Source organism: Entelurus aequoreus, linkage group LG24, assembly GCF_033978785.1.
Source record: "Entelurus aequoreus isolate RoL-2023_Sb linkage group LG24, RoL_Eaeq_v1.1, whole genome shotgun sequence".
Lineage (NCBI taxonomy): Eukaryota > Metazoa > Chordata > Actinopteri > Syngnathiformes > Syngnathidae > Entelurus > Entelurus aequoreus.
Window position 1 is genome coordinate 36,294,426 of NC_084754.1, and position 25,451 is coordinate 36,319,876.

At 39.4% G+C, this 25,451-nt stretch overlaps 1 protein-coding gene and 3 non-coding genes across 4 annotated transcripts in view; 3 read left to right on the plus strand and 1 right to left on the minus strand.

Annotated features, from left to right (window-relative positions):
• The window catches only part of appl2 (adaptor protein, phosphotyrosine interaction, PH domain and leucine zipper containing 2), a 34,414-nt gene extending 9,227 nt beyond the window's left edge, over window positions 1–25,187 (minus strand). Inside the window, exons 1-14 of the mRNA XM_062035500.1 lie at window positions 25,028–25,187; window positions 16,909–17,007; window positions 16,618–16,677; window positions 15,581–15,652; window positions 13,995–14,082; window positions 9,285–9,326; window positions 9,135–9,193; window positions 8,911–9,057; window positions 8,745–8,827; window positions 8,527–8,679; window positions 3,079–3,267; window positions 2,958–3,000; window positions 2,160–2,216; window positions 1,938–2,032 (exon numbers count right to left, since the gene is read on the minus strand). Of these exons, the coding sequence (XP_061891484.1) occupies window positions 1,938–2,032; window positions 2,160–2,216; window positions 2,958–3,000; window positions 3,079–3,267; window positions 8,527–8,679; window positions 8,745–8,827; window positions 8,911–9,057; window positions 9,135–9,193; window positions 9,285–9,326; window positions 13,995–14,082; window positions 15,581–15,652; window positions 16,618–16,677; window positions 16,909–17,007; window positions 25,028–25,084 (1,244 nt within the window). The 5' untranslated portion in view covers window positions 25,085–25,187. The remainder of the gene's footprint in view (window positions 1–1,937; window positions 2,033–2,159; window positions 2,217–2,957; window positions 3,001–3,078; window positions 3,268–8,526; window positions 8,680–8,744; window positions 8,828–8,910; window positions 9,058–9,134; window positions 9,194–9,284; window positions 9,327–13,994; window positions 14,083–15,580; window positions 15,653–16,617; window positions 16,678–16,908; window positions 17,008–25,027) is intronic.
• Window positions 3,655–3,728, plus strand: trnan-guu (transfer RNA asparagine (anticodon GUU)). The gene has a single exon. It is a non-coding gene; the product is annotated as a tRNA-Asn (tRNA).
• Window positions 5,212–5,285, plus strand: trnan-guu (transfer RNA asparagine (anticodon GUU)). Its single transcript has one exon. It is a non-coding gene; the product is annotated as a tRNA-Asn (tRNA).
• trnan-guu (transfer RNA asparagine (anticodon GUU)) lies at window positions 5,989–6,062 on the plus strand. Its single transcript has one exon. It is a non-coding gene; the product is annotated as a tRNA-Asn (tRNA).
• Window positions 25,188–25,451: the final 264 nt, after the last annotated feature.

A 25,451-nucleotide genomic window follows, 5' to 3' on the forward strand; every position in this document is an offset into this window, starting at 1 on the left:
GGTTCACTATATGTTTTAAACTAAAGCCTGGAGCTTCGCCAACTATCCGTCAGTTAGCTACAGATGTGTAAGCTATATCTTTGATCATTTTGTTTTGCTTCAATGAATATGCTAACCTTGCATGATGTTGTTCAAATGTGAGTGTAATGTTAGCATTGTAGTTAACATAGCTATGCTAGTGTTGCTAACGTTTGTGTCCTCCTGTCCCACTCCTTAATATTACGTTGTTTGCAGTCACGTGACAGAGAGGCACACCCTGGCACTTCTGGGTTTCAGGCGATGGTCTAAGCCACATTAGCCTACTGTTTATTTACCTGAATCAGTGCATATTTAGGCTTATTTAAAAAGATTTAGAGGCAAATAAAAAGGGGTAATGGAAAAAATATTTAAAATGGGATGGAGTGGATTTTTTACACTCTTAAGATAAGTTTAAAAAACAAACAAACATGCACCTGGGAATAGGTTGATTGGCAACACTAAAAATTGGCCCTAGTGTGTGAATGTTGTCTGTCTATCTGTGTTGGCCCTGCGATGAGGTGGCGACTTGTCCAAGGTGTACCCCGCCTTCCGCCTGTGTGCAGTTGGGATAGGCTCCAGCACCCTCCATGACCCCATAGGACAAGCGGTAGAAAATGGATTGATGGATGGATTTAAACCATCTATCATCACCAAGAGGTTACTGCTACCTCACTTCACTTGACACTTACGGTATTTAGAGAAGAAAAGATTGGAGGAACATCATCTTTACATTTGAGGGGTCCACAAATTAAACATTAATCAGTTAAAGACAAAGTTGGACTTAGTCTTACATCGCTAAGTAACATATTTGATTGACATGAGTGCTGCTGTGATCGTGACGCTAATGAGAAATAGGATAAGTTTGTTTGCATCCTTAGATGCTAACAAATATCACCAAAGATGCTATAATGTGGTCATCTGTGTAGAATAAAACACTTTCCTGCACAAATTTGGCCGACTACGGTGACGGCGTAGCTTGGTTGATAGAGTGACCAAACCAGCAACTTGAGAGTTCTAGGTTGTATCCCTGCTTCCGCCATCCTAGTCACTGCCGTGTCTTTGGGCAAGATACTTTACTCACCTGCTCCCAGTGCCACTCACACTGGTTTAAATGTAACTGAGACAATGGGTTTCACTATGTAACGTGCTTTGAGTCACTAGAGAAAAGTGCTATATGAATATAATTCACGACGCTACTGTATTTTAATGTTGGTCACTATGTGGAGAGCAAATGTTTTCTGAGATGGCACCTGGTGAATCAAAATTGAGAACCACTGATTTAGAATGAACTTTAACCAACTCAGAGGTGATACAGCAGCTCACCACTTCAGTATGTCAATACCTAGATTCCTGTCTGTGATCACGGCGTCGCTAAAAGTAGTTCCTCTGTGTTAAGGCTTATCATAACAATATTGCTAATCCTTGGTCAATATTCAGGTCAGGACATGTAAATGGATGGTTGGTGGTTTTTAGAGGGCCTTATGGGCTCAATGGATGACTCCCATTAGCTTCATTGTTTGCCACCTCAAGCTTGCTGTATATTACAAATTAGAAGGCATAAAAAAGAAAGACAAATATGTTCTTGACTCATATAGGGATTGTGAATGATAGTCAAAATTCCAAAAGCAGTGCAGTTCCCCTTTAAAGAGCAATGCATTGGCCAGGAATCAAACCAGGGCCAACTGGTTGAAGGCTGCTATGCTAACCAATATACCACCAACGCTCTACAGAGCATATAAACTCACCAAGTTTGTGAAAAAGATGGTGTTGTCATTTAAAGGATGTGATAATATTAGTCCACCATATAATGCTAAGGGCAAGTAAACAACCCTTGTAAACTGTTAGCATTAGCTTCCATTTAGGGTTCATGTCAAGACAAGTGTGACATATGAATGGCATCAATGGGTAATGTAGCTGACCTGTCAGGGTCAGGTGAGCCTTCCTGCCTCTTCTCAAAGCTGGTGATGGGCGTGACGGCCTGGATGGCAGTTTGGTTCAAGCGGATAGCCACGGCCTGGACACAAAGAAGTCAAAGACAAGAGTTTGTGGACAGAACAGTTGTGTATTCTGGAAAAAGCCCCAAGACAAACAGTAAATGTGATGTCATTGTATGAGGAAGAAACACACGCCATGTTCTTTACCTCTGGGTTGTCGGTCAGGTAGATCTGTCTGGAGATGTTGTTGACAGTGCAAATCCACTGAGGAAGAAACATAGAGTCTCAGACTTGCTTTGACAGGCCGGACGGACATGTCCAAAACCACCAAGATGAGATAGTCCCTCCCTCCCAACTGTCACTATCTCTCCATGTTTAGTCTTCTGCAGGCGTAGAAGATTATAAGCTCTTTGGTCTTTCCCATGGTGGTAGAGAGGTTTGAATGGAAGAGATTATTTCCTTTGTCCAACTGTGATTCGGAATGACTCGGATCAAAACCAGTTTGTGAGGGTCAGCATTGTTTCTGGTTAGTAGGGTATCAAAAGTAACTATTTGATTTGTTTCCTTCAATCAAATACAAATAACCTTATACTTGTATTTAATGTAATCTTGGATTTTTTTGTTGAAATTTTGCCACGCTCTCTAAAAGAAATCTAGCATGAACATTCTGGACAGTTCATGTCTTGGTATGGGGATAAAGTTCGGAAATCAGCAGGGGATCAAAGTAAAAGGTGAAACATTCTGCTGCATGCTTTGAATGGGAAAAAAATGTAGGACAGTTGACATATGACTATAAATGATTCCATCAGTTTATGTTATAGACATAGGATTGAAATTTAAATTTACAACGGTTCTCATTTTGAGAAATCTGCAATTTGTAATGTTTTTAAAAATTAAAATCAACTGACAGTGTTCACTTATTCAACACAACACTGAAATGTCCCCAGGCTGTCCACACATTGTTAATCTTGCTAAGCAAACAGAAGGTAACTAAAACAAACTCACTTCTTCATATTCCTTTTTGCTCTCTGCTTGTAGAATCATGGACCTGGTCGTTAACAAAACAAGAAAAAGAACAGGTGTTATACAGAATCTGTTGTTGTAGAGTGTACACGAATGTGCCTACGCTTTTCCCGATGGCGATGTGATTTGGAAACAGTAGTGTCGGTCTTCACACTCGATGGCCATGACGGAACTGTTGTCCAGGTCCAGCACCATGCCCCCGGCCACAGCCCCCCGGGGCTGGCACATGAGGTTCCCCCCCAGCGTGAAGAAATAGAGGCGGTCCCAGGCTGTGGTCACCAGGCCCGTTTTACTGGGGACAGGAAGTCAGATTAACATCCACAGTTAAAACTTGAAATGTTAGACTAAGGTAAACATTGACTGTCCATGAATATGAAGAGACTGAGCTAGTTTACCAGACACCACAAGGGATCCTTGGATACCATGCTCCATGAGTTAGCTAAGTTTACATTTGACATTCAAAAGACAGTTCTAGCATGTCAATGGACTTTCGGCCATAAATATCAGAGGGGCATCATCACGTGACTCTGTGGCGCAATCCGAATTTGTCGACCTAGCAGGGCAACGCACAATCCAAACAGCAGATGTCCTGTTATCATAGTTCTGAAAATATGTCATCGATGGAAAGAACTGCAAGGCACGCAACGCTCCACTTCCCTTTAACCTTGAGACTCACTATGTCTCTGTGGCGCAATTGGTTAGCGCGTTCGGCTGTTAACCGAAAGGTTGGTGGTTCAAGCCCACCCAGGGACGCTTCTCTTTTTAACTGCAGGACTTAGGTTTACACTGAGGATCACAGGTTCATGATTGAAACAAATAAATTAAACTTGTGGTCGAATCACCACTAATCGGTCACATGCTAAATAAAAATCATGATTCGCCATAACTCAGTAGTTTTCCAGACCGAGGACTACCAGATAGACTGTGTACCCCAAACTTATACAGTATATTTTGTATGAAAGTTTTTTTTGTTTTTTTTAAATCAACTTGTCCTATTTATACCTTTGTTTTGTGTAATACCAATATATTCAAATACTACACAAGTTGATTTATTTAATTGCATTTTCTGTGTTTGTATTTTAAATGTAGTGAGTAGGGTGGCCATGCCACTGCCATTTATAAAGTACACTACATTGTGTTGGCTCAACGTGGATTTAAAGACATTTAAAATTTGTGGTAAAATTGCAGGTGGAATTTAAGTAAGAAATAGGGTGATGACAGTGGCGTGCCGTCACTAGAGGCAGGGGAGGCGGGGCCTCACCTGCCGTCATGGAAAGAAAAAAAATGTAAAAAGAAAAAAATAATAATTAAATTGTTATATGTATCCAGTGATTATACTAAAGTTATTTTCCATTTAACTTCACCAGTTTTAGATTATTTTTATTTTTATTTTCACATTTGCCGTTCAAATACTGAGAAGAGACGGTGCGGTGATCAGCAGCCAGATGAGGCACGTCACTGATTTGTGCCTCAACATGGATTGTGCACAATGACTCGGCTAACTGCTGAGCTGCTGTGCAGTGAGACTGTATTGCTATATGAATTATATCAGCTAACTAAACTATGGCATAGTTTAGTTAGCTGAGGTATATAATGTACAGTGTATTTTGTCAAAAACTGTATGTGTGTAACGTATTTCTTGTGCTGAGCATTCATAAATCTGCTGCAAAAGACGTACTGGTTGAGGCTCGCAGTAATCCGGCCTCCTGGTGGTAGAGGGCGGTAGTGATCCCAGAGATCATTCCTCTGCCGCAGAAGAAAAAAAAAAAAGTTTGCAAGCGATTGTTTATTTCCTCTAGCCTGGACTTTTATTAAAAACATGGAGGATTACATATGTAAAATAAAACAGTTTTCTAAACTGGACTTTCAATCGAAGCAGGAGGTAATAATTAAAGGTATACCAACGCCGGAGCTAAAAGGTTTGCTTTTGACTTCGGGACAGAAGACCCGTTCTTTTCAAACGGCGTGGTACACCCGCAAAGGCTGTCCAGCAAGAAAGGTAAGACCATAATAATGTTTTTTTTATTAAATGTGCTTTTTTGTGTACTACAGTTGTGTAAAGAATGCTGGTATGAGCTTTTAAACATAACCCGTTAACTGCTGCCAATCACATGGTGAATAAGATACTATTGAGGGTTCATATGTTTGTAAATCTGACTGTGATGATGCAGTGCCTCACCAGACATTAACCTCACCGCACGCCACTGGGTGATGACCTTGTTTTCCAATCGAACAGGTCTCTGTGGCGCAATTGGTTAGCGCGTTCGGCTGTTAATCGAAAGGTTGGCGGTTCGAGCCCACCCATGGACGACTTGTTTCTTGACTGCAGGACATAGGCTTAGACCGAGGATCACAGGCTCAGGCCTAAAATAAAAAAATTAACTTGGGGTTGAATCACCACTAATCAGTCACAGTCTAAAAATCATGATTCGCCATAACTTAATAGTTTTCCAGACCGAGCCACCTCTAAGTTATACAGCCGTATATTTTGTATGAAAGTTTTTTGTTTTTTTTAAATCAACTGGTCCTATATATACCTTGTTATTATTGTGCAATACCAAGATATTCAAATACTACACAAGTTGACTTATTTAATTGCAGGTGGAATTAAAGTAAGAAATATAATCAACCGAACATTTCACAGCCCACCTGTTGTGGACTGATGGCAATTAAACAAATCTCTGTGGCGCAATCCGTTAGCGCGTTTGGCTGTTAACCGAAAGGTTGGTGGTTCGAGCCCACCCAGGGACGACTTTTTCTTGACTGCAGGACATAGGTTTAGACCGAGGATCAAAGGTTCAGGCCTAAAATAAAAAAAATTAACTTGGGGTCGAATCACCACTAATCACTCACAGGCTAAAAATCATGATTCGCCATAACTTAATAGTTTTCCAGACTGAGGACCACCAGATAGACCGTGTATCTCTAAGTTATACAGCCGTATATTTTGTAGAAATATAATCAACCGAACTTTTCACAGCCCAACTGTTGTAGACTGACAGGAATCAAACAAGTCTCTGTGGCGCGACCGGTTAGCGCGTTCGGCTGTTATCCGAAAGGTTGGTGGTTCAAGCCCACCCAGGGACGACTTGTTTCTTGACTGCAGGACTTAGGTTTAGACTGAGGATCACAGGTTCAGGCCTCAAATGAAACTTGGGTTCAAATAACTCAATATGCTACCAGACCAAAGACCACCAGATAGAACGTGTCCCCCTGTTTCCAGACCAAAGACCACCAGATAGAACGTGTCCCCCTAACTTATACAGCATATCTTGTATAAAAGTTTTTTTTTTTAAATCAACTGGTCCTACCCTAAAATCCTGGACCTTCTGTGCAATACCAAGATATTCAAATAATACACACGTTTATTTATCTGTGTTTGTATTTTAAATGTAGAGTGAGTAGGGCAGCCATGCCACTGCCATTTATAAACTACACTACATTGTGTTGGCTCAATGACGTTTCAAATTTGTGGAAAAATTGCAGGTGGCTTTTAGATGTGTGTTTTAAGATGTGATCGGCTGAACATTCCACGACCCCCCCATGTCGAAGACTGCTGACCCCACTAAAGATGTCTCTGTGTATCAGTATGCGCGTTCGGCTGTTAACCGAAAGGTTGGTGGTTCGAGCCCATCTAGGAACAAAATTTGTTTTGACTGCATGACTTGGACAGGAGGATCCCACAAAAGAAATAAGCTTGGGGACAGTTACTATGGAGAGGGTAAATGGGTTGTACTTGTATAGCGCTTTTCTACCTTTTTTTTAAGGAACTCAAAGCGCTTTGACACTATTTCCACATTCACCCATTCACACACTGATGGCGGGAGCTGCCATGCACGGTGCGAACCAGGCCCATCAGGAGCAAGGGTGAAGTGTCTTGCTCAAGGACACAACGGACGTGACTAGGATGGTAGAAGGTGGGGATTGAACCAGTAACCCTCAGATTGCTGGCACGGCCACTCTCCCAACTTCGCCACGCCGCCACTTAGTCGTCAATAACCTCAACTCATTTGTTTCCCAGACCCAAGACCCCCATACTGATTAAGAGATGGACCTGGCACTCCTTACTTATGCAGTATATCTTGTATGAAAGTTTTGTGTATTTCTTTAATTAAACTGACAAATGTAAATGTGTATTTAAAGACATTTAAATTGCAAGGGAATATAAGAAAAACATTTTTTTAAAGTCTAACCATAACCATTACCTACACCAGGGTCCCCAAACTGCGGCCCGCGGGTCAGACATGGCCCGCCAGCATCCAAAATCCAGCCCGCGGGAAGTGCCAAGTTAAAAAAGTTTAAACTTTAATTATTTAAAATCTGTCCTTTCTAATCCATTTTCTACTGCCTGTTACTCTTGGTGTCTCCCAGCTGCTCAGGCAAATCAAATTGTCTAAGAATGCATTTTCCCATTCATAACATCGCGCTCGCAAGTGCGCGCTCTTTCAGTCAATTAGTGCGCGAGGAATATATACCTTATATACACTACCGTTCAAAAGTTTGGGGGTCACATTAAAATGTCCTTATTTTTCAATGAAGATAACTTTAAACTAGTCTTAACTTTAAAGAAGTACACTCTATACATTGCTAATGTGGTAAATGACTATTCTCGCTGCAAATGTCTGGTTTTTGGTGCAATATCTACATAGGTGTATAGAGGCCCATTTCCAGAAACTATCACTCCAGTGTTCTAATGGTACAATGTGTTTGCTCATTGGCTCAGAAGGCTAATTGATGATTAGAAAACCCTTGTGCAATCATGTTCACACATCTGAAAACAGTTTAGCTTGTTACAGAAGCTACAAAACGGACCTTCCTTTGAGCAGATTGAGTTTCTGGAGCATCACATTTGTGGGGTCAATTAAACGCTCAAAATGGCCAGAAAAAGAGAACTTTCATCTGAAACTCGACAGTCTATTCTTGTTCTTAGAAATGAAGGCTATTCCTAAAACTTTTGAACGGTAGTGTATATATATATATATATATATATATACATACACACACACACACACACACACACACACACACACACACACACACACACACACACACACACACACACACACACACACACACACACACACACACACACAGCCACACAGCCCGGCCCCCGGCCAAATTTTTTTAACTCAATGCGGCCCCCGAGTCAAGAAGTTTGGGGACCCCTGACCTACACGGACCCCCTTTCGAAAACCTCGTAACTGCATGTAGCGTTAGCGTGTTTGGCTGTTAACCCGAGACGATTTTTGCATTTTAACCGCAGGACTGGAAAATCCCAGGTGCTGAATCCAGGGCTGGATTCTGCGCAAGGTTGATAATATTGAAACTGCGTCTGCTTTCCAGAAATATGCAGCGGTATGCTGCATATTCTGACTGCAGTCAGTCAAAAAGTAAGGACTTCAGGCCTCAGGGTCACAGATTCAGGTTCCCCGGTGACAAAACAGGAAATCAAGACCATCTGTGACTGAGTGCTGTTGCAGTGACCTTGTCAGAGACCGAACGTTGAACCAAAATGCATTTTAAAAGTTTGCATGACCTGAATCATTCGTACTTTCTAATGTTGAGGAAACCAGCCTTCTGGATAAGAGTGCGGTTGACTGGCTCAGAGTCCTGGTCCAGCATGTAGACCGAGTCGTCCACAGAAAGGAGCTCCTTCTGGGACACTCGCATGGCTTCCGCATCGGCGTCCAGCTGAGCCTGAATACTAAAAGACGACAAGTTGAAAGCAGGCCTCTCAGGACACTTTGGGGTGTCATTATAAGTATTTACTTTTGAGTCATGTTGGACACAGAGGTGAGGAAACTGTCCATCTTCTTTGACACGTGCTCCAGACCTTTTTTGAAGAAACTGACCTAAAACAGGACAGACCAAATCACTTTATGTGCAAGGTGAAATGGAAATGTTGTCAAATGTCCATTCTGGCAAAAACAGTCACCTGTGCCTGTGTGTATCCCAGCATGGGTTCCAACATGGCGACCCTCTTACGGTACTGCAGGGCATTGAGGGCGCAGTAATACTGCAGCGAGGCCTGATGCTGCTTCCTACGGGTGTACGCCACCTCTTTCACCAGGTCGGCTTTCAGCTGGCAGGACAGGGGAAATTTATTTTTATTATTCATTTGTGTAGATTGTAAAAGAAAGCAACAGGGAGTAAATGTACCTTCTCATTTTCCCTCTTTTTGGGTAGACGGCTGTATTTGACCATGGCTGCCTCGTGTTCTGCATAAAGGGAGACAAATTAGGAGAGATTAATGACAAATGTAAATTTTTTGGCTTAAAAAGAACAAGTAGGGGTTTTATTTTGACTTACCGTCGGTGGCAATGCCAAATATTTCCTTCAGCGTGCTTATTTCTGCAAAGTTTAACACAAAGTCAGTTCACAGTACTGAGAAAGACATGTTAGTTTACAAACAAAACATTTTTTATTATTAGCATGCTAACAGTTGGCCAAAATAGGCAAAAAAAAAGTTAGCATACTAACACGAGCATGCTAGCTACCTGTGTCACATACCTAGTTATATGAAACTGAGGCGGCAAAATTGGCAAAAATAAACTTAGCAATGCTAGCATGCTCACTTTTTTTGGGGGGGGCCAATTTTGTCTAGCAGTTAACATATGTCAAGTACTGAGTTATATGACTTGATTGATTGAAACTTTTATTAGTAGATTACACAGTACAGAACATATTCCGTACAATTGACCACTTCGGGTAACACCCGAAAAAGTTTTTCAACTTGTTTAAGTCGGGTCCACGTTAATCAATTCATGGTAAGACTCTGGGGTAAACGGTTAGAAAATTTACAAAAAAAGTTAGCATGCTAATGTTACAATGTGACAATTACCAAGTTATATGACTCTGTGGCACAGGCATACAAATTTAACAAAAAAAGTTGTATGCTAATCTTAGCATACCAAGTTATATGACTAAGGTGTAAGGCTGTGAAATTAGTGTAAAATTAGCTAAAAAGAAATATGCGTGCTAACGTTAGTGTACTGGCAGGAAGAGACCAATGAGCATTTTGTATAAATAGATGATTTTTTGGTGTAGAATCTTATTTGAGAATTTACAATATTTTTATACAATTAGTATTTGCGATCCCTAAGCATAATGTAACATATTAGTTGGTGGAAAAACGCTTGTTGGCATGCACATCATTTCTGGTAGTTAGGGGAGATTTTGGTCCGTTTATCTGTACAGATTCTCTCGAAATTCTGAAGGGTTTTGAGATTGCTTCTTTTAGGGGTGCACAAAAAAATCGATTCATATCCGAATTGTGATTCTTATTCATCCCGATTCCCAAATGGAATCATAATTTTCAAAAATAAATTTAAAAAACATTAACAAATAATAAGAATCCATTTTTAAAAAGACATTTTAGGCCATCTCTTTGCAACCAGAAAGAGCTTTTTTAACCTGTAACCTGTATTAAAAATGTTTCATTATGGCTATTACCCCAAACAATATATTGCGAGAATTGGTTTGAATCGAGAACTGTGGTAAACTGAGCATCGTTTCTGAATCCAATCATCGCCCCAGGAATTGGAATCGGATCCAATCGCTAGGTGCCCAAAGGTCCACACCCCTAGTTGCTTTGCACATTTAAGTTTAGTCTCCCTCTGCATATTTTGTTATGGTATTAAGGTCCAGGGACTGGCTAGGCTGCCCCAGGATCTTAGCGTGCTTCTTTTTAAGTCACTCCTTTGTTGCTGACATTTGGCTGAGGTCCATCCAAGATTCTACAGTACATGTGCTGGGCTACAATCTTGTCCCTGAGGTACTTTGACAGCTCTTTGGTATTACCCGTCTTGGATGAAGAAGACTGTTTCTGTGACATGCGTCTTTTACCCACGTAACACGATCAGATTAATGTAGAAGTACTTTCTTAAAGGGGCATGACACATTTTTGTGCTGCATGGGCACATACCGTATTTTTCGGACTATAAGTCTCAGTTTTTTTCATAGTTTGGTGCGACTTATACTCAGGAGCGACTTATGTGTGAAATTATTAACACATTACCGTAAAATATCAAATAATATTATTTAGCTCATTCACGTAAGAGACTAGACATATAAGATTTCAGGGGATTTAGCGATTAGGAGCGACAGATTGTTTGGTAAACGTATAGCATGTTCTATATGTTATAGTTATTTGAATGACTCTTACCATAATATGTTACGGTAACATACCAGGCACGTTTTCAGTTGGTTATTTATGCGTCATATAACGTACACTTATTCAGCCTGTTTTTCACTTCTCTATATTTATTTTAAATTGCCTTTCAAATGTCTATTCTTGGAGTTGGGTTTTATCAAATACATTTCCCCAAAAAATGCGACTTATACTCCAGTGCGACTTATATATGTTTTTTTCCTTCTTTATTATGCATTTTCGGCAGGTGCGACTTATACTCCGAAAAATACGGTAGCTATTTGTGGAGGTCAGAATTCTTGCTGGTCAATCAAATACAAATTAATCTATAACCTTAATTTCATGTTTTATTTTACAAAACCAGTGAAGTTGGCACGTTGTGTAATTCGTCAATAAAAACAGAATACAATGATTTGCAAATCCTTTTCAACCTATATTCAATTGAATAGACTGCAAAGACAAGATATTTAATGTTTGAACTGAGAAACCAATTTTTGTTTTGCAAATAATCATTAACTTACAATTTAATGGCAGCAACACATTGCAAAAATGTTGTCACAGGGGCATTTTTACCACTGTGTTACATAGCCTTTCCTTTTAACAACACTCAGTAAACATTTGGGAACTGGGAGACACATTTTTGAAGCTTTTCAGGTGGAATTCTTTCCCATTCTTGCTTGATGTACAGCTTAATTTGTTCAACAGTCCTGAGTCTCCGTTGTGGTATTTTAGGCTTCATAATGTGTCACACATTTTCAAGACTTTTGACAGGTCTGGACTACAGCCAGGCCAGTCTAGTAGCCACACTCTTTTACTATGAAGCCACGCTGTTGTAACACGTGGCTTGGCATTGTCTTGCTGAAATTAGCAGGGGCATCCATGATAACGTTGCTTGGATGGCAACATATGTTGCTCCAAAACCTGAATGTACCTTTCAGCATCAATGGTGCCTTCACAGATGTGTAAGTTACCAATGCCTTGGGCACTAATACACCCCCATACCATCACAGATGCTGGCTTTTGAACTTTGCACCTACCGTATTTTTCAGACTATAAGTCACAGTTTTTTTCATAGTTTGGCCGGGGGTGCGACTTATACTCAGGAGCGACTTATGTGTGAAATTATTAACACATTACCGTAAAATATCAAATAATATTATTTAGCTCATTCACGTAAGAGACTAGACGTATAACATTTCATCGGATTTAGCGATTAGGAGTGACAGATTGTTTGGTAAACGTATAGCATGTTCTATATGTTATAATTATTTGAATGACTCTTATGTTAGTTACGTTAACATACCAGGCACGTTCTCAGTTGGTAATTTATGAGTCATATAACGTACACTTATTCAGCCTGTTGTTCACTATTCTTTATTTATTTTACATTGCCTTTCAAATGTCTATTCTTGGTGTTGGGTTTTATCAAATAAATTTCCCCCAAAAATGCGACTTATACTCCAGTGCGCCTATATATGTTTTTTTCCTTCTTTATTATGCATTTTCGGCCGGTGCGACTGATACTCCAGAGCGACTTATAGTCCGAAAAATACGGTTTAACAGTACGGATGGTTCTTTTCCTCTTTGGTCTGGAGGACACGAAGTCCACAGTTTCTAAAAACAATTTGAAATGTGGACTCGTCAGACCACAGAACACTTTTCCACTTTGCATCAGTCCATCTTAAATGAGCTCGGGCCCAGCGAAGCTGGCAGCGTTTCTGGGTGTTGTTGATAAATTACTTTGGCTTTGCATAGTAGAGTTTTAACTTGCACTTTCAGATGTAGCGACAAACATTAGTTACTGACAGTGGTTTTCTGAAGGGTTCCTCAGCCCATCTGGCGATATCCTTTACACACTGCTGTCCCTTTTTGATGCAGTACCGCCTGATGGATCGAAGGTCCGTAATATCATCGTTTACGTGCAGTGATTTTTCCAGATTCTCTGAAACTTTTGATGATATTACGGACCGTAGATGGTGAAATCCCTAAATTCCTTGCAATAGCTCGTTGAGAAATGTTGTTTTTAAAGTGTTGGACAAAATTGCTCACGCATTTGTTCCTAAAGTGGTGACCCGTGCCCCATCCCTGTTTGTGAATGACTGAGCATTTCACGGAAGCTGCTTTTATACCCAATCCTGTTCCCAATTAGCCTGTTCACCTGTGGGATGTTCCAAACAAGTGTTTGATGAGCATTCCTCAACTTTCTCAGTCTTTTTTGCCACTTGTGCCAGCTTTTTTGAAACATGTTGCAGGCATCAAATTCCAAATGAGATAATATTTGCAAAAAATAACACAGTTTACCAGTTCTGACGTTAAGTATCTTTTATTTGCAGTGTTGCAATTGAATATAAGTTGAAAAGGATTTGCAAATCATTGAATTCTGTTTTTATTTATGATTTACACAAAGTGCCAACCTCACTGGTTTTGGGTTTTGTACATGCTGAGTTGTTTGCGGTTACAATAAATCTACAACAACATTAAAGACCGTTGATATCTTGATAAGGAGGTAAACTTACAAAATCAGTAGGGGGTCAAATCCTTTTTCCCCTTAAAATACACTATATAGGCAAAAAAATTGAACTTTGAGTAGGTGAACCGGGAAGGGAGTTGGTCCTCCTTTGCAGCTTAACAGCAGAATTCTTCTGTGTGTCTGTAGTTATTTATGTCCGTTCAGTTGGAGGAACATTTGGTCATTGATGATCCTCCACACCAAACTTTATGGACCTTGCTTTGTGCACTGGGGCAAACTCTTCCCGTAATGTTGGAAGTGCTCAGTCGTCCAAAATGTCTCAGAAAGTGTGTCCAAAGACTTTTTCAAGTCCGTATGGTGTATTATGCAAATCAGTTCATTAGACTTTGAGTGTGTCTACCCGTAAGGTCTTTTTCTCTGAACTGGATCAAGGGAAAGACCATGGTGTCGGCCATCTGGTTGGCGAGCTCTGAGTGGAGTGAGTTCAGCTGGATGACACGGAACACAAAATATGTCAAGGACATAAACACACACGACAAGAGGCATCGAGGAAAAACATCTTGAGGGAGTCCAATTTATTTTGGTGAGCGCAGACTAAATTGCTTCTTGAGAAAACTTTGGCGCCCAACAACGGAACACCGAAAGCTTATCAGGTCTGGAACAATAAATTTCACACTTTTTGAAGCCATTAATCCTTCGTGTTTATCACACAAGCGGGTTTCCACTCTAATCTTATCAATGTAGCTGGGGCTAAAGTTCAGCAGATTAACAGCAGTATCCTTGCTTGCTGAATAGATGCTTTAATGTGAAAAGCTGTGGTAGGAAGGAAGTGTCTTGTTGTGTAGTCACTAATCTTAAACCAACATTGGTGTAAGGGATATCAATACATTCTGCGGGATGCGATAGTACCAGAAACTACCTTAAACAGGTCAAAAGTAAAGTTTCAAACTATAAAACATTAATGGCAATACTATAATACAGTTTTAAAAAGTGGTTGGAGTGAGATTCCCCATGCTGGGAAAGTTTGTGCTCAAATTGTACTCAAAAATCATTCAAATTTGTGGACAGGGCAAATCTGCCTTCTTCTCCTTTTGGCTGACATGAGGGCAGACTCCTCCCTCGACCACGTCTACTCTGTTGCGATGGGTCAGGGTTTGGCTCATTTCGTCACATTAAATGCAAAGATGTTTAGCTCAAAGCCTCAGATTGTGCCCTTTTGTTATGCTTCACATTTTTTCATTTGGTTGAAACAAAACATTTCCAGTTTAATTTGAATAAAAAATGTTAGTTAAACTTTTAAACATAGATCAGTGATTCTCAAACTGTGGTACGCCAAAGAATCACGTCATTAAATATTCAAACACAGTGTTACTGTTCAAACTGTGTAATGTTACATTGACCAAAAATATTAAAATACTTTTTAATGAACACTTGGGCATATGATGCTTGATTGAGAAGTTTATTGACATCTTAAAGAATTGAATCCATGTAATGCTTTAAAAAGGCAAATGGATGGCACAAAAAGCCAAAAAGCTTGTTTCCATTGTGGTCCATTAAATATTCATCACATTTGATACATTCAATAATAAAAGATATATAACCTGTAATATGTATATAAAAAATTACGTTCAATTTTTTTATTAATTATGTACATATACACAGTATACATGTCAGGTGATTTGAAAAACAATATATACAAAAAATGGGGGTTATATACACTATGTACATGCTACTGTATTTTCATGTTGGTGGTACTTGGAGAGCCAAGTGTTTTCTGAGGTGGTACTTAGTGAAAAAAGTTTGAGAACCACTGACACAGATAATAATGTTAGTTTACATTTTAAAAGTTTCCAGAAATACTGACAAATATATATTAAAAAAATCTATGTACTGTAAATTTCCATCCATTTTCTACCGCTTGTCCTGAAAGATAATTTCATGATTGATTGATTAAATTGCCAATCCATAGGACACACGCGGTCTCACCTCGTCTACTGTTTTGGCGAAGTCCTGCAGCGTCCCGATTACTTCTTCGTCACCTTTCCCGAGGGCAAAATTCTATATGAATGGTGAAATAAGAAGGTCGACATTCAGCTTTGAACACATTTATTACACCACAGCGTCAAATATGATACCTGTTAGCATGTTGACATGAATATGCTAGTTTCTTTATAGCTAATTTTGTCGATATATACCTCAGTCATATTTTGGTACTTGATGCACGTTAACATTAGCATGATAGCATTTCTAACATATTTTTCAGATACACACCTTAAAGTAAGATAGGTTGGTACTTGAAACATGTTCAGTTAGCATTTAACATTAGCATTCTAGATTTTCGTAGGTAATTTAGCAGGTATACACCTCGGTGTCATATGGTTTGGTATTTCACTATTGCTAATTATAAGCATGCTATTGTGAGCATGTTAGCACAATACTGTTAGCATGCCAGATTATTAGCTCTTTATGTTAATATTTTTGTTACTTGGCGCTATTTAGCCAGCGTGCTGTTAGCATTTTAGTTCAGCTTTGGATCTTCAGCTTTCACTCAAAATTTCTAGCAGAACTGCATTTTCTATTTCTCTGAAAAAAATCTACCGGTATACATTGTACTGGTTTTGAAGTTGAAAACTACCAAAATGGCCCTCGCGTCCTTTGATTTGTCAGTCTGTGGCCCTCAGGGGAAAACGTTTGGGCACCCCTGCACTAGGACAACAATGACGGTAATAGAATAGAATAGAATAGAATAGAATAGAATAGAAAGTACTTTATTGATCCCTGGGGGAAATTCAGCACCACAGTTCGCTCACAATAGACAATAATAATAATAAATAATATAATATATATAATATATTATATATATAATATATAAATAATATAAATATATTCTACATATTTTCTACATTTAAGTGCAGTCAAGAAACATATGCATTATACAGTCTGATGGCTGTAACAGTAAAGAATAATAGCCACAATTATCCATGGTAGTGGTAGATGTAGTTAGTGGCCATTACGATACTTACTTTCTTCTCGTATGAAAGAAGCTGCTGGGAGAGCTGCTCTGTGGCCAAAGCCATCTCGCTCTTTGACAAAAAGAAAAAATTAAGTATCACTTTTCATTTAGGCTTGCATACACCCACTTACCTCCAACACAACATACAGTACAAGATGCATGTCTTGAAATACCCAATTAGTTTTCATTTTTGTCTGAAAATATGCAGAACTTTTGTACAGATAATGGATTGGAACACAACAAATAGGGTGTCCCAAATACCGTGGCAAATGAGTTTAGCTTCGATGCATATTTTTGGTACCTGAGCTCCATACACTCGCTGCATGGACTGCAGCAGCTGGTTGGTGTATTCGGTGAGGTTCGCCGCATCCTCCTCAAACACGCTGAGCAGGGAACGAGTCTGTGGGAACAAACGCACACACGAGATCTTGTTTTATTGTCTTCAATATTGTTGCTTTCCCCTTTAAACTCCAACTTGAGCTCTTCAGATGCCACACCTGTCAGTCAGCTAAATACAGGGTGTCCTTGTCTAGACCAGGGGTCACCAACGCGGTGCCCGCGGGCACCAGGTCGCCCGTAAGGACCAGATGAGTCGCCCGCGGGCCTGTTCTAAAAAAATCAAATCAGTGCATCAACCCAAACAACCTCCCCCATGCACACTCATCCACACCCACTCACACAAAAGGGGTTATTTCTTTCTGCTACCAATATTCTGGTTCCCACAACATAGACAACACATCTGCAAGGGACACAGTCCCTGAAGCACACATTGTATAGGCTGCTGGTCCACTAACATTTTCATTAATTACTATTTTTTATGTAATTATTTGTATATTGTTTTACTTTATTTTTTATCCAAGAAAATGTTTATGTATATTTATCTTATTTTATTTTATTTTTTAAAAAAGGGCCTTATCTTAAACAGACCAGGTTGTCAATGAAATTAGATTTGTTTAAAGGGTTTTTAAAACCAGGCCCAGTCCAGATAATGTCCAAGTCGGACTCAGCAACACACACCTTCATTCATGTACACAGAAAAAAAATTAGGGAACACAACAAATTGCATATAATTTATAAACAAAATTACATTTTCAAAATAAGCATTTATGTACAGTCCAGATTATGTCCAGGTCACTCAAATTAGGGAACACAACAACAGATATCATATAATCTATAAACATAATTATACTTTCAAAATAAGCCTTTGAGGACTTCTCATCTTTTTTTTAATGTTTTTTGGCATCATTATCGTTTTCAACCATGTAACTTTCTAAAGTTAGAAAATACTGAATAAATGTTTTAAAGAAAGTAATACTAAGTGAATATCTGTTTTTGGCCTTAAAAATAAACCTTTTACCGAGTACTATAATTAAATTGACTAAATCATGATTGTCAATGAACTCTCCTAAAATAACAGAAACCACATTAAGCTTCATAAACAAACCAATCCTTAAACACATTTTTTCAACTTCCACCCAAAACAAAGACACAATATGACAATACCAAAACAAATGCAGGGTGGATTCAGGCTCCTGACAACAAAATCGGCAATCATCTGACTCTGTCATATTCCATAATTTTAACATTTTCCCTGTGGGTAAGAAGTTATAAATAATTTTAATTTGAAAATAACGATTTTGCACATCGATAGTAGTTTTATAGATTAGTTTAAATATGGCATCCCAAAAATGATTCCTCTTTCAAACATATTTTTCCAAAAGAAAGGCTTTCCATCTATTACAATATTAGAGTTCATCCATATTATCTGCTGCAAAATATCGTCTCTTTTTTCTGGCACATAAAATTGAAAACACCACTATGAGTGGATTGTTTCCTTTATGAACCCCGCCATGTTTCCCAGCAGACTCTCTACATAAGAAAAATGGGAGGGGATCACTTGTAAAAAAGGATACAATTTATTTTGATACAGTACATGTTTTTTGTCCAACAGGACATTTGTGTACCACTCAATGTTTAAATACATCTTTGGAACAATTGATGCTTTTAAAGACAGACACATAGCTTCAAGGTTGAGAAGTTTTAGGCCCCCATATTCATACTCTTTGTACAAAACCTTTCTTTTAATCTTTTCTGGTTTGCCGTTCCAGACAAAATCGAAGACCCTCCGCTCATAAATCTTAAAAAAGTTTTGTGATAGAGCTGGTAATGACAAAAACAAATAAATAAATTAAGGAATAATTAACGAGTTGGCAATAGACATTTTACCATACAAGGTTAGGGATTTCCCTTTCCATAATTGCATAATTTTGTCCAGCTTTCTTAGTCGATTATCATAATTTACTGAGCCTAGATCTTCTAGATTTTCTGGGACAACAACACCAAGTATGTTAACTGGTCCATCTGTCCACAAAACAGGCACTTTGCATTCCATTCGAAAAGGACGTTCCCTTTAGATTTCCGATCCTTAACATTTTACATTTATCATAATTAAGCTTAAGGCCAGATTGCTGTGAAAATATGTCCAAAAGATTAAGAAGGTTCCGCAAACAATGAGGAAAAATCTTATCTTTGTGAATCAGCCTTTTCTGACATGAACTTCATCAAGAACAAACACACAACACGCCTCACTGATGCACATCTGCAAGACTCACTCAGAGTTGCAGTGTCAAGTTACACACCAGAGTACAACACACTAGTTAACAGCATGCAATGCCAGGCTTCCCACTAACTGACAAAGAAACAGATAACAGATTTGGTGTCCAGTTCAAAGTGTGACATGATTTAAAAATTTGAGAGTTTACTTTTGTATTTTACATGAGTTATTATTTGTACAAACATGGTGCAAAGTAATTCATGATTTGTTAAAAAATGTTAGTGGCTAGCTAGTTAAAATGGGATATTGTGATTTCACAAGACTGTCTTAGAAGTGATCATTTGAAAATGTTCAATTTGAAAAATGTGCACTTGGAGAAAATATAAAAATAAAGTGTTGCATATTGATATTTATCTGTTTCTATATATATTTATTGTGAGAAATCATTAAGATGATCAGTGTTTCCACAAAGATAATTATCATTAATTATTAATAATAACAGAGTTAAAGGTGAATTGAGCAAATTGGCTATTTCTGGCAATTTATTTAAGTGTGTATCAAACTGGTAGCCCTTCGCATTAATCAGTACCCAAGAAGTAGCTCTTGGTTTCAAAAAGGTTGGTGACCCCTGGTCTAGACTATAACAGGTACTACAAGGCACGGCATAGAGGAACACACCCATTTCCTTTTGTTTGTAGATATAAACTCTACAAGAAGACTTCGACCTGGGTGGGATTGGGGAAAACTACTGTATTTTCCAAACTATAAAGCACACTTAAAATCCTTTTTTTTCCTCAAAACTCGACAGTGTGCCTTATAGGTCTTGTATCGATATACTCGATATATCGCGGGTTTGTCTCTGTGCGATATAGAAAATGACTATATCGTGATATTCGAGTATACGTTCTCACGCAGTTCACTACAGGCTCTTCTCACTATTTCTAGTCTCTCCTTCTCACAGAGACATAAACAAGCGCACCTTCTTACATACGTCACATACACATACGCCCTCGCGGAGCAGAGAGGTAGCAACATGTGTAACGTTAGCTGTGGTGCGAGTGGTAATACGAGAGAAAAAAGGTGCGAATCTGGTAACAAATGAAGGAAGAATTAATTCCCAAGAAAATCAGCAGTGGGTCCATCGTCTGGCGGTGGTTTGGCTTCAAGTGGGAATATGTCGAAAAGACAACCGTAATTTGTCAAGTGTGGGGCGAAAGCGTTGCTACAAAAAGTAGCAGCACTGCTAATGTAGCATCATTTGAAAAGTCACCCGCTAGAGAATGAAGAGTGCTTGAAACTCTGCATGTCAACATCTCCGTTCGGTGCCACACCGACAAAATGCAGAGGCAACTATTTCCACATCAACACCATATGAAAAAAATAGTCCACAACATAAGGAGATAACGTCCGCCATCCCCGCCGACGCCGTAGTCGATTAGACTTTTATTTTTCTCTCTCTTCTTGTTGGGACAAAGCAGTGTAAAGTTCTTACTTATATCTGTCAGTAAACTCGCCATGAAAGCGCTAAAACATACCGGTTTAGTGAGTTTACATTATTCACCCAAGGAACTTTAGTTGTTAGAGTTCCGGTTGGATGGTTTTTCACGGGACACATTTCCGCTGTTGTTGTTTACGGATGAGGAGATGCTGCTCTGTTATTGATTTAAGTAAAGTCTGAATGTCATTAAAACAGTTAGCTCCATCTTTTGACACTTCTACTTCTCCTGTCCTTGCAGGCTACACCGCTACTACAAAGATGACGGGGAGAAGACCCTGTCGAAGGTGAGTAACGTAAATAAGACCGCCCACAAAACAGCGCATCCGGAAGAGACTGTCAGAAAGCGGCTTGAAAATGATCTGTAAAACATGATCTGCAACATTTTGACCAAAGAACCACCATTACATGTTATGTAGACCACAAGGGAAAACAATTAAATAATATGACTCCTTTAATGCGCCCTATAATCCGGTGCGTCTAATATACGAAAAAAGATCAAAATTAGACCATTCATCGGCAGTGCGCCCTACGGTCTGGAAAATATGATATACAGTAACTGCATTGTATGAATAATCCAGCAATGTGTTCAGGGTTTCTGCAAGTATGAGCAAATCTAATTATTATTATTTTTTCATTAGCTTTTTATGCAACTTAAAACAACATTTAATACCCATGTCCGACTGCAGATCGTTAGTATATATTGTCAAAAATTGTAGCATTTGACAATAATAATGTTGACTATTTGAAAAGTTTACATTGACTGTGGCCAAATAAAGCACTAATATAATCATAACAGATAGTATAATAACATATATAATGACATATTTATTAATACTGTAGTATTTTGTACTTCAACTTAATTATCCAAATTGGGTAAACAAAAATGGCCTCAGTATTTGTTAGCAAAAATTGCACTTCAATAAATGTTGAATATCTTGAACTTAGTGCAGTTTTTTTCCCCCAATTGGAAAAACTGGGTCGGGTGGTTTGTTTTCTTGTCTTTTTTGTTGCCAATTGCAATTGTATCAAGTTTTTCATTGTATTTCAATGCATTTCAATACCAATGAAGGCCTTAATTTTATTGCAAAATCAATTTAATGACTTTTAATTAAAGGTCACTGGAGCATTATCCCGTGTGTTTAATTTTTGACCTACTGACATTTGCAAAGTGTAAAAAGGAGAAATGGGCCTCCAGCAAGAGTTGCACTTCAGCAAAGCCATTAGAGACCCTGTGCAGAACTACATGTGTACAATAAAAGCAACACTCAAATATAACTTGCATGTGAGGTCTTTAGAACAATTGCAATATGGATACAGTATTAAGACTTTTAAGAACCAAAACACACACAGTAATGATTAAAGTAATTGATCTACACTATATTGCCACAAGTATTTGGCCACCTGCCTTGACTCACATATGAACTTGAAGTGCCATCCCATTCCTAACCCATAGGGTTCAATATGATGTCGGTCCACCTTTTGCAGCTATTACAGCTTCAACTCTTCTGGGAAGGCTGTTCACAAGGTTGCGGAGTGTGTTTATAGGAATTTTCGACCATTCTTCCAAAAGCGCATCGGTAATGAACACTGATGTTGGTCGAGAAGGCCTGGCTCTCAGTCTCTGTTCTAATTCATCCCAAAGGTGTTCTATCAAGTTTAGGTCAGGACTCTGTGCAGGCCAGTCATGTTCATCCACACCAGACTGTCATCCATGTCTTTACGGACCTTGCTTTGTGCACTGGTGCACAGTCATGTTGGAAGAGGAAGGGGCCCGCTCCAAACTGTTCCCACAAGGTTGGGAGCATGGAATAATCCAAAATGTTTGGTATCCTGGAGCATTCAAAGTTCCTTTCACTGGAACTAAGGGGCCAAGCCCAACTCCTGAAAAACAACCTAGGGCTGGGCAATATATCGATATACTCGATATATCGCGGGTATGTCTCTGTGCGACATAGAAAATGACTATATCGTGATATTTGAGTATACGTTCTCACGCAGTTGCTTTTAGCTGCAGGCATTACACTACAGGCTCTTCTCACGCTTTCTAGGCTCTCCTTCTCACAGAGACATAAACAAGCGCACCTTCTTACATACGTATACGCCCTCACGGAGCAGAGAGGTAGCAACATGGCTAAAGTTAGCTGTGGTGCGAGTGGTAATACGAGAGAAAGAAGGTGCGACTCTGGTAACAAATGAAGGAAGAATTAATTCCCAAGAAAAACAGCAGGGGGTCCATCGCCTGGCCGTGGTTTGGCGTCAAGTGGGAATATGTTGAACAGACAACCGTCATTTGTCAAGTGTGGAGCAAAAGCGTTGCTACAAAAAGTAGCATTACTGTTAATATGTAGCACCATTTGAAATGTCACTTGCTAGAGAATGAAGAGTATATATATACACCCCCGCTACCACCTAACCCCGCCCACCTCAACCGACGCACGGAGGGGGGGGGGTGGTGAAAGCGGGGATGTATATTGCAGCCCGGAAGAGTTAGGGCTGCATGGGATTCTGGGTATTTGTTTTGTTGTGTTTATGTTGTGTTACAGTGCGGATGTTCTCCTGAAATGTGTTTGTCATTCTTGTTTGGTGTGGATTCACAGTGTGGTGCATATTTTTAACAGTGTTAAAGTTATTTATACGGGCACCCTCATTGTAACCTGTATCGCTGTTGGTCAAGTATGCGTTGCATTCACGTGTGTGTGCGTACAGAAGCCGCACATATCTTGTGACTGGGCCGGCACGTTGTAAGAATGGATGAAAAGCAGACCTGACGACAGCTCGTAGAGGACGTTAAACGCAATGCCTTTAAGGCACGCCCCCAAGACTGTGGTCCGGGTGGACTACGAGATATAAATGATAAATGGGTTATACTTGTATAGCGCTTTTCTACCTTCAAGGTACTCAAAGCGCTTTGACAGTATTTCCACATTCACCCATTCACACACACATTCACACACTGATGGCAGGAGCTGCCATGCAAGGCGCTAACCAGCAGCCATCAGGAGCAAGGGTGAAGTGTCTTGCCCAAGGACACAGCGGACGTGACTAGGATGGTAGAAGGTGGGGGTTGAACCCCAGTAACCAGCAACCCTCCGATTGCTGGCACGGCCACTCTACCAACTTCGCCACGCCGTCCCCAATAATGACTGATGAACAACTTTGTTCGATAATGAAGGTTGCCTCAGCTCAAAGCCTCAGCCCCGACATTAATGGACTAGCATCCAAGAAAAGATGCCAGGTATCTGCCTTGGGCACATCAGATTAGATCAGTGTGTTGCAAACTGAGCAGTTTAAAGTAATGAATGGTTGGATTATTCATTGTTATTTTATTTTCTAATTGATTAGCCTGTGGAAAAAGTTAATGTTGATATTTACCTCAGAAGGCTGCAAATAGAAAAGAGGCATTCGATTTTTATTTAAATTGTATTTGATATGCCATTGATATTTTTTTATTATTATTATTATTATTTTAAACTCGATTTTGCATGTCACTATAAAGTTATATAAGCCTTGCTTGTTCAATATTCAATGCAAAACTTGTTTGGGTCCCTATTAAAAGGTTAATTTGTTCAACCTTGGCCCGCGGCTTTGTTCAGTTTTAACTTTTGGCCCACTCTGTATTTGAGTTTGACACCCCTGCGCTGACCCCTCTGTCGGTTTACGTGGCCTACCACTCCGTGGCTGAGTTGCTGTTGTTCCCAAACTCTTCCATTTTCTTATAATAAAGCCGACAGTTGACTTTAGAATATTTAGGAGCGAGGAAATTTCACGACTGAATTTCTTGCACAGGTGGCATCCTACGACAGTTCCACGCTGGAAATCACTGCCCATTCTATCACAAATGTTTGTAGAAACAGTCTCCACGCCTAAGTGCTTGATGTTATACACCTGAGGCCGGGCCAAGTGATTAGGACACCTGATTCTGATCATTTGGATGGGTGGCCAAATATTTTTTGGCTCCAAAATAGTCTTTAACTTAAAAACTTTAAAAAAAATATATATATATATATATATATATATATATATATATATATATATATATATATATATATATATATATATAGCAGGACTGTGGCTCAGCTGTTGTAACATCTACAAACACGCACCGTACTTCTCAACGAAACAAGTTACGTACATGACGCAGAAAGATTACATAAGCTACTTGTGCAAGTAAATGTAAATGATACAATGGAAATAGGGTTAATTGGTGCGTTATATCGCCATAATAACAATGTGACAGGGAGCTGTCTTTGGCTAACAGCCTACAAACAGCCCATGCTAGCTCGCTAGCTAACATTGGGTGTCATTTCTAATCATTTATTCTTGTGGCGTTTATTGGCGAGAGGGACAACGAGAATCGAGCATGCCTACCTGAGGGCTGTCCTGCAGGGCTTCCTCCAGAAGGAGTTTGTGATGTACAGCCGGCATATCTTGTTCGCAGTGGAGAAAGACACGATTTGAGGGGGCTTCAATTATTTAGGACTCTGCACTCATTTTCCCAGCGTTCTCAGCGGAGTCAAACCGGAAGTACTCGAGGTTGAAGGCCGGTGTGGACGGTATATTGTCCCCCTAAATATAGGTAAAAAAAATTTGTTTTTACCGTTAACCTATATATAGAAATCATTAACAATATTATTGTATACTTTTGTTAAGGAAAAAAATATTGAGGGACGTTGCCTCTAAAAATAAAAAGTGGTAAACAGCGGCCTCAAGCGGCAACAAAAACAATGGCATCCTACCTGTGTTTATATCATTTATTAATTCGGGATTTATTATTATTAGAGATGTCCGATAA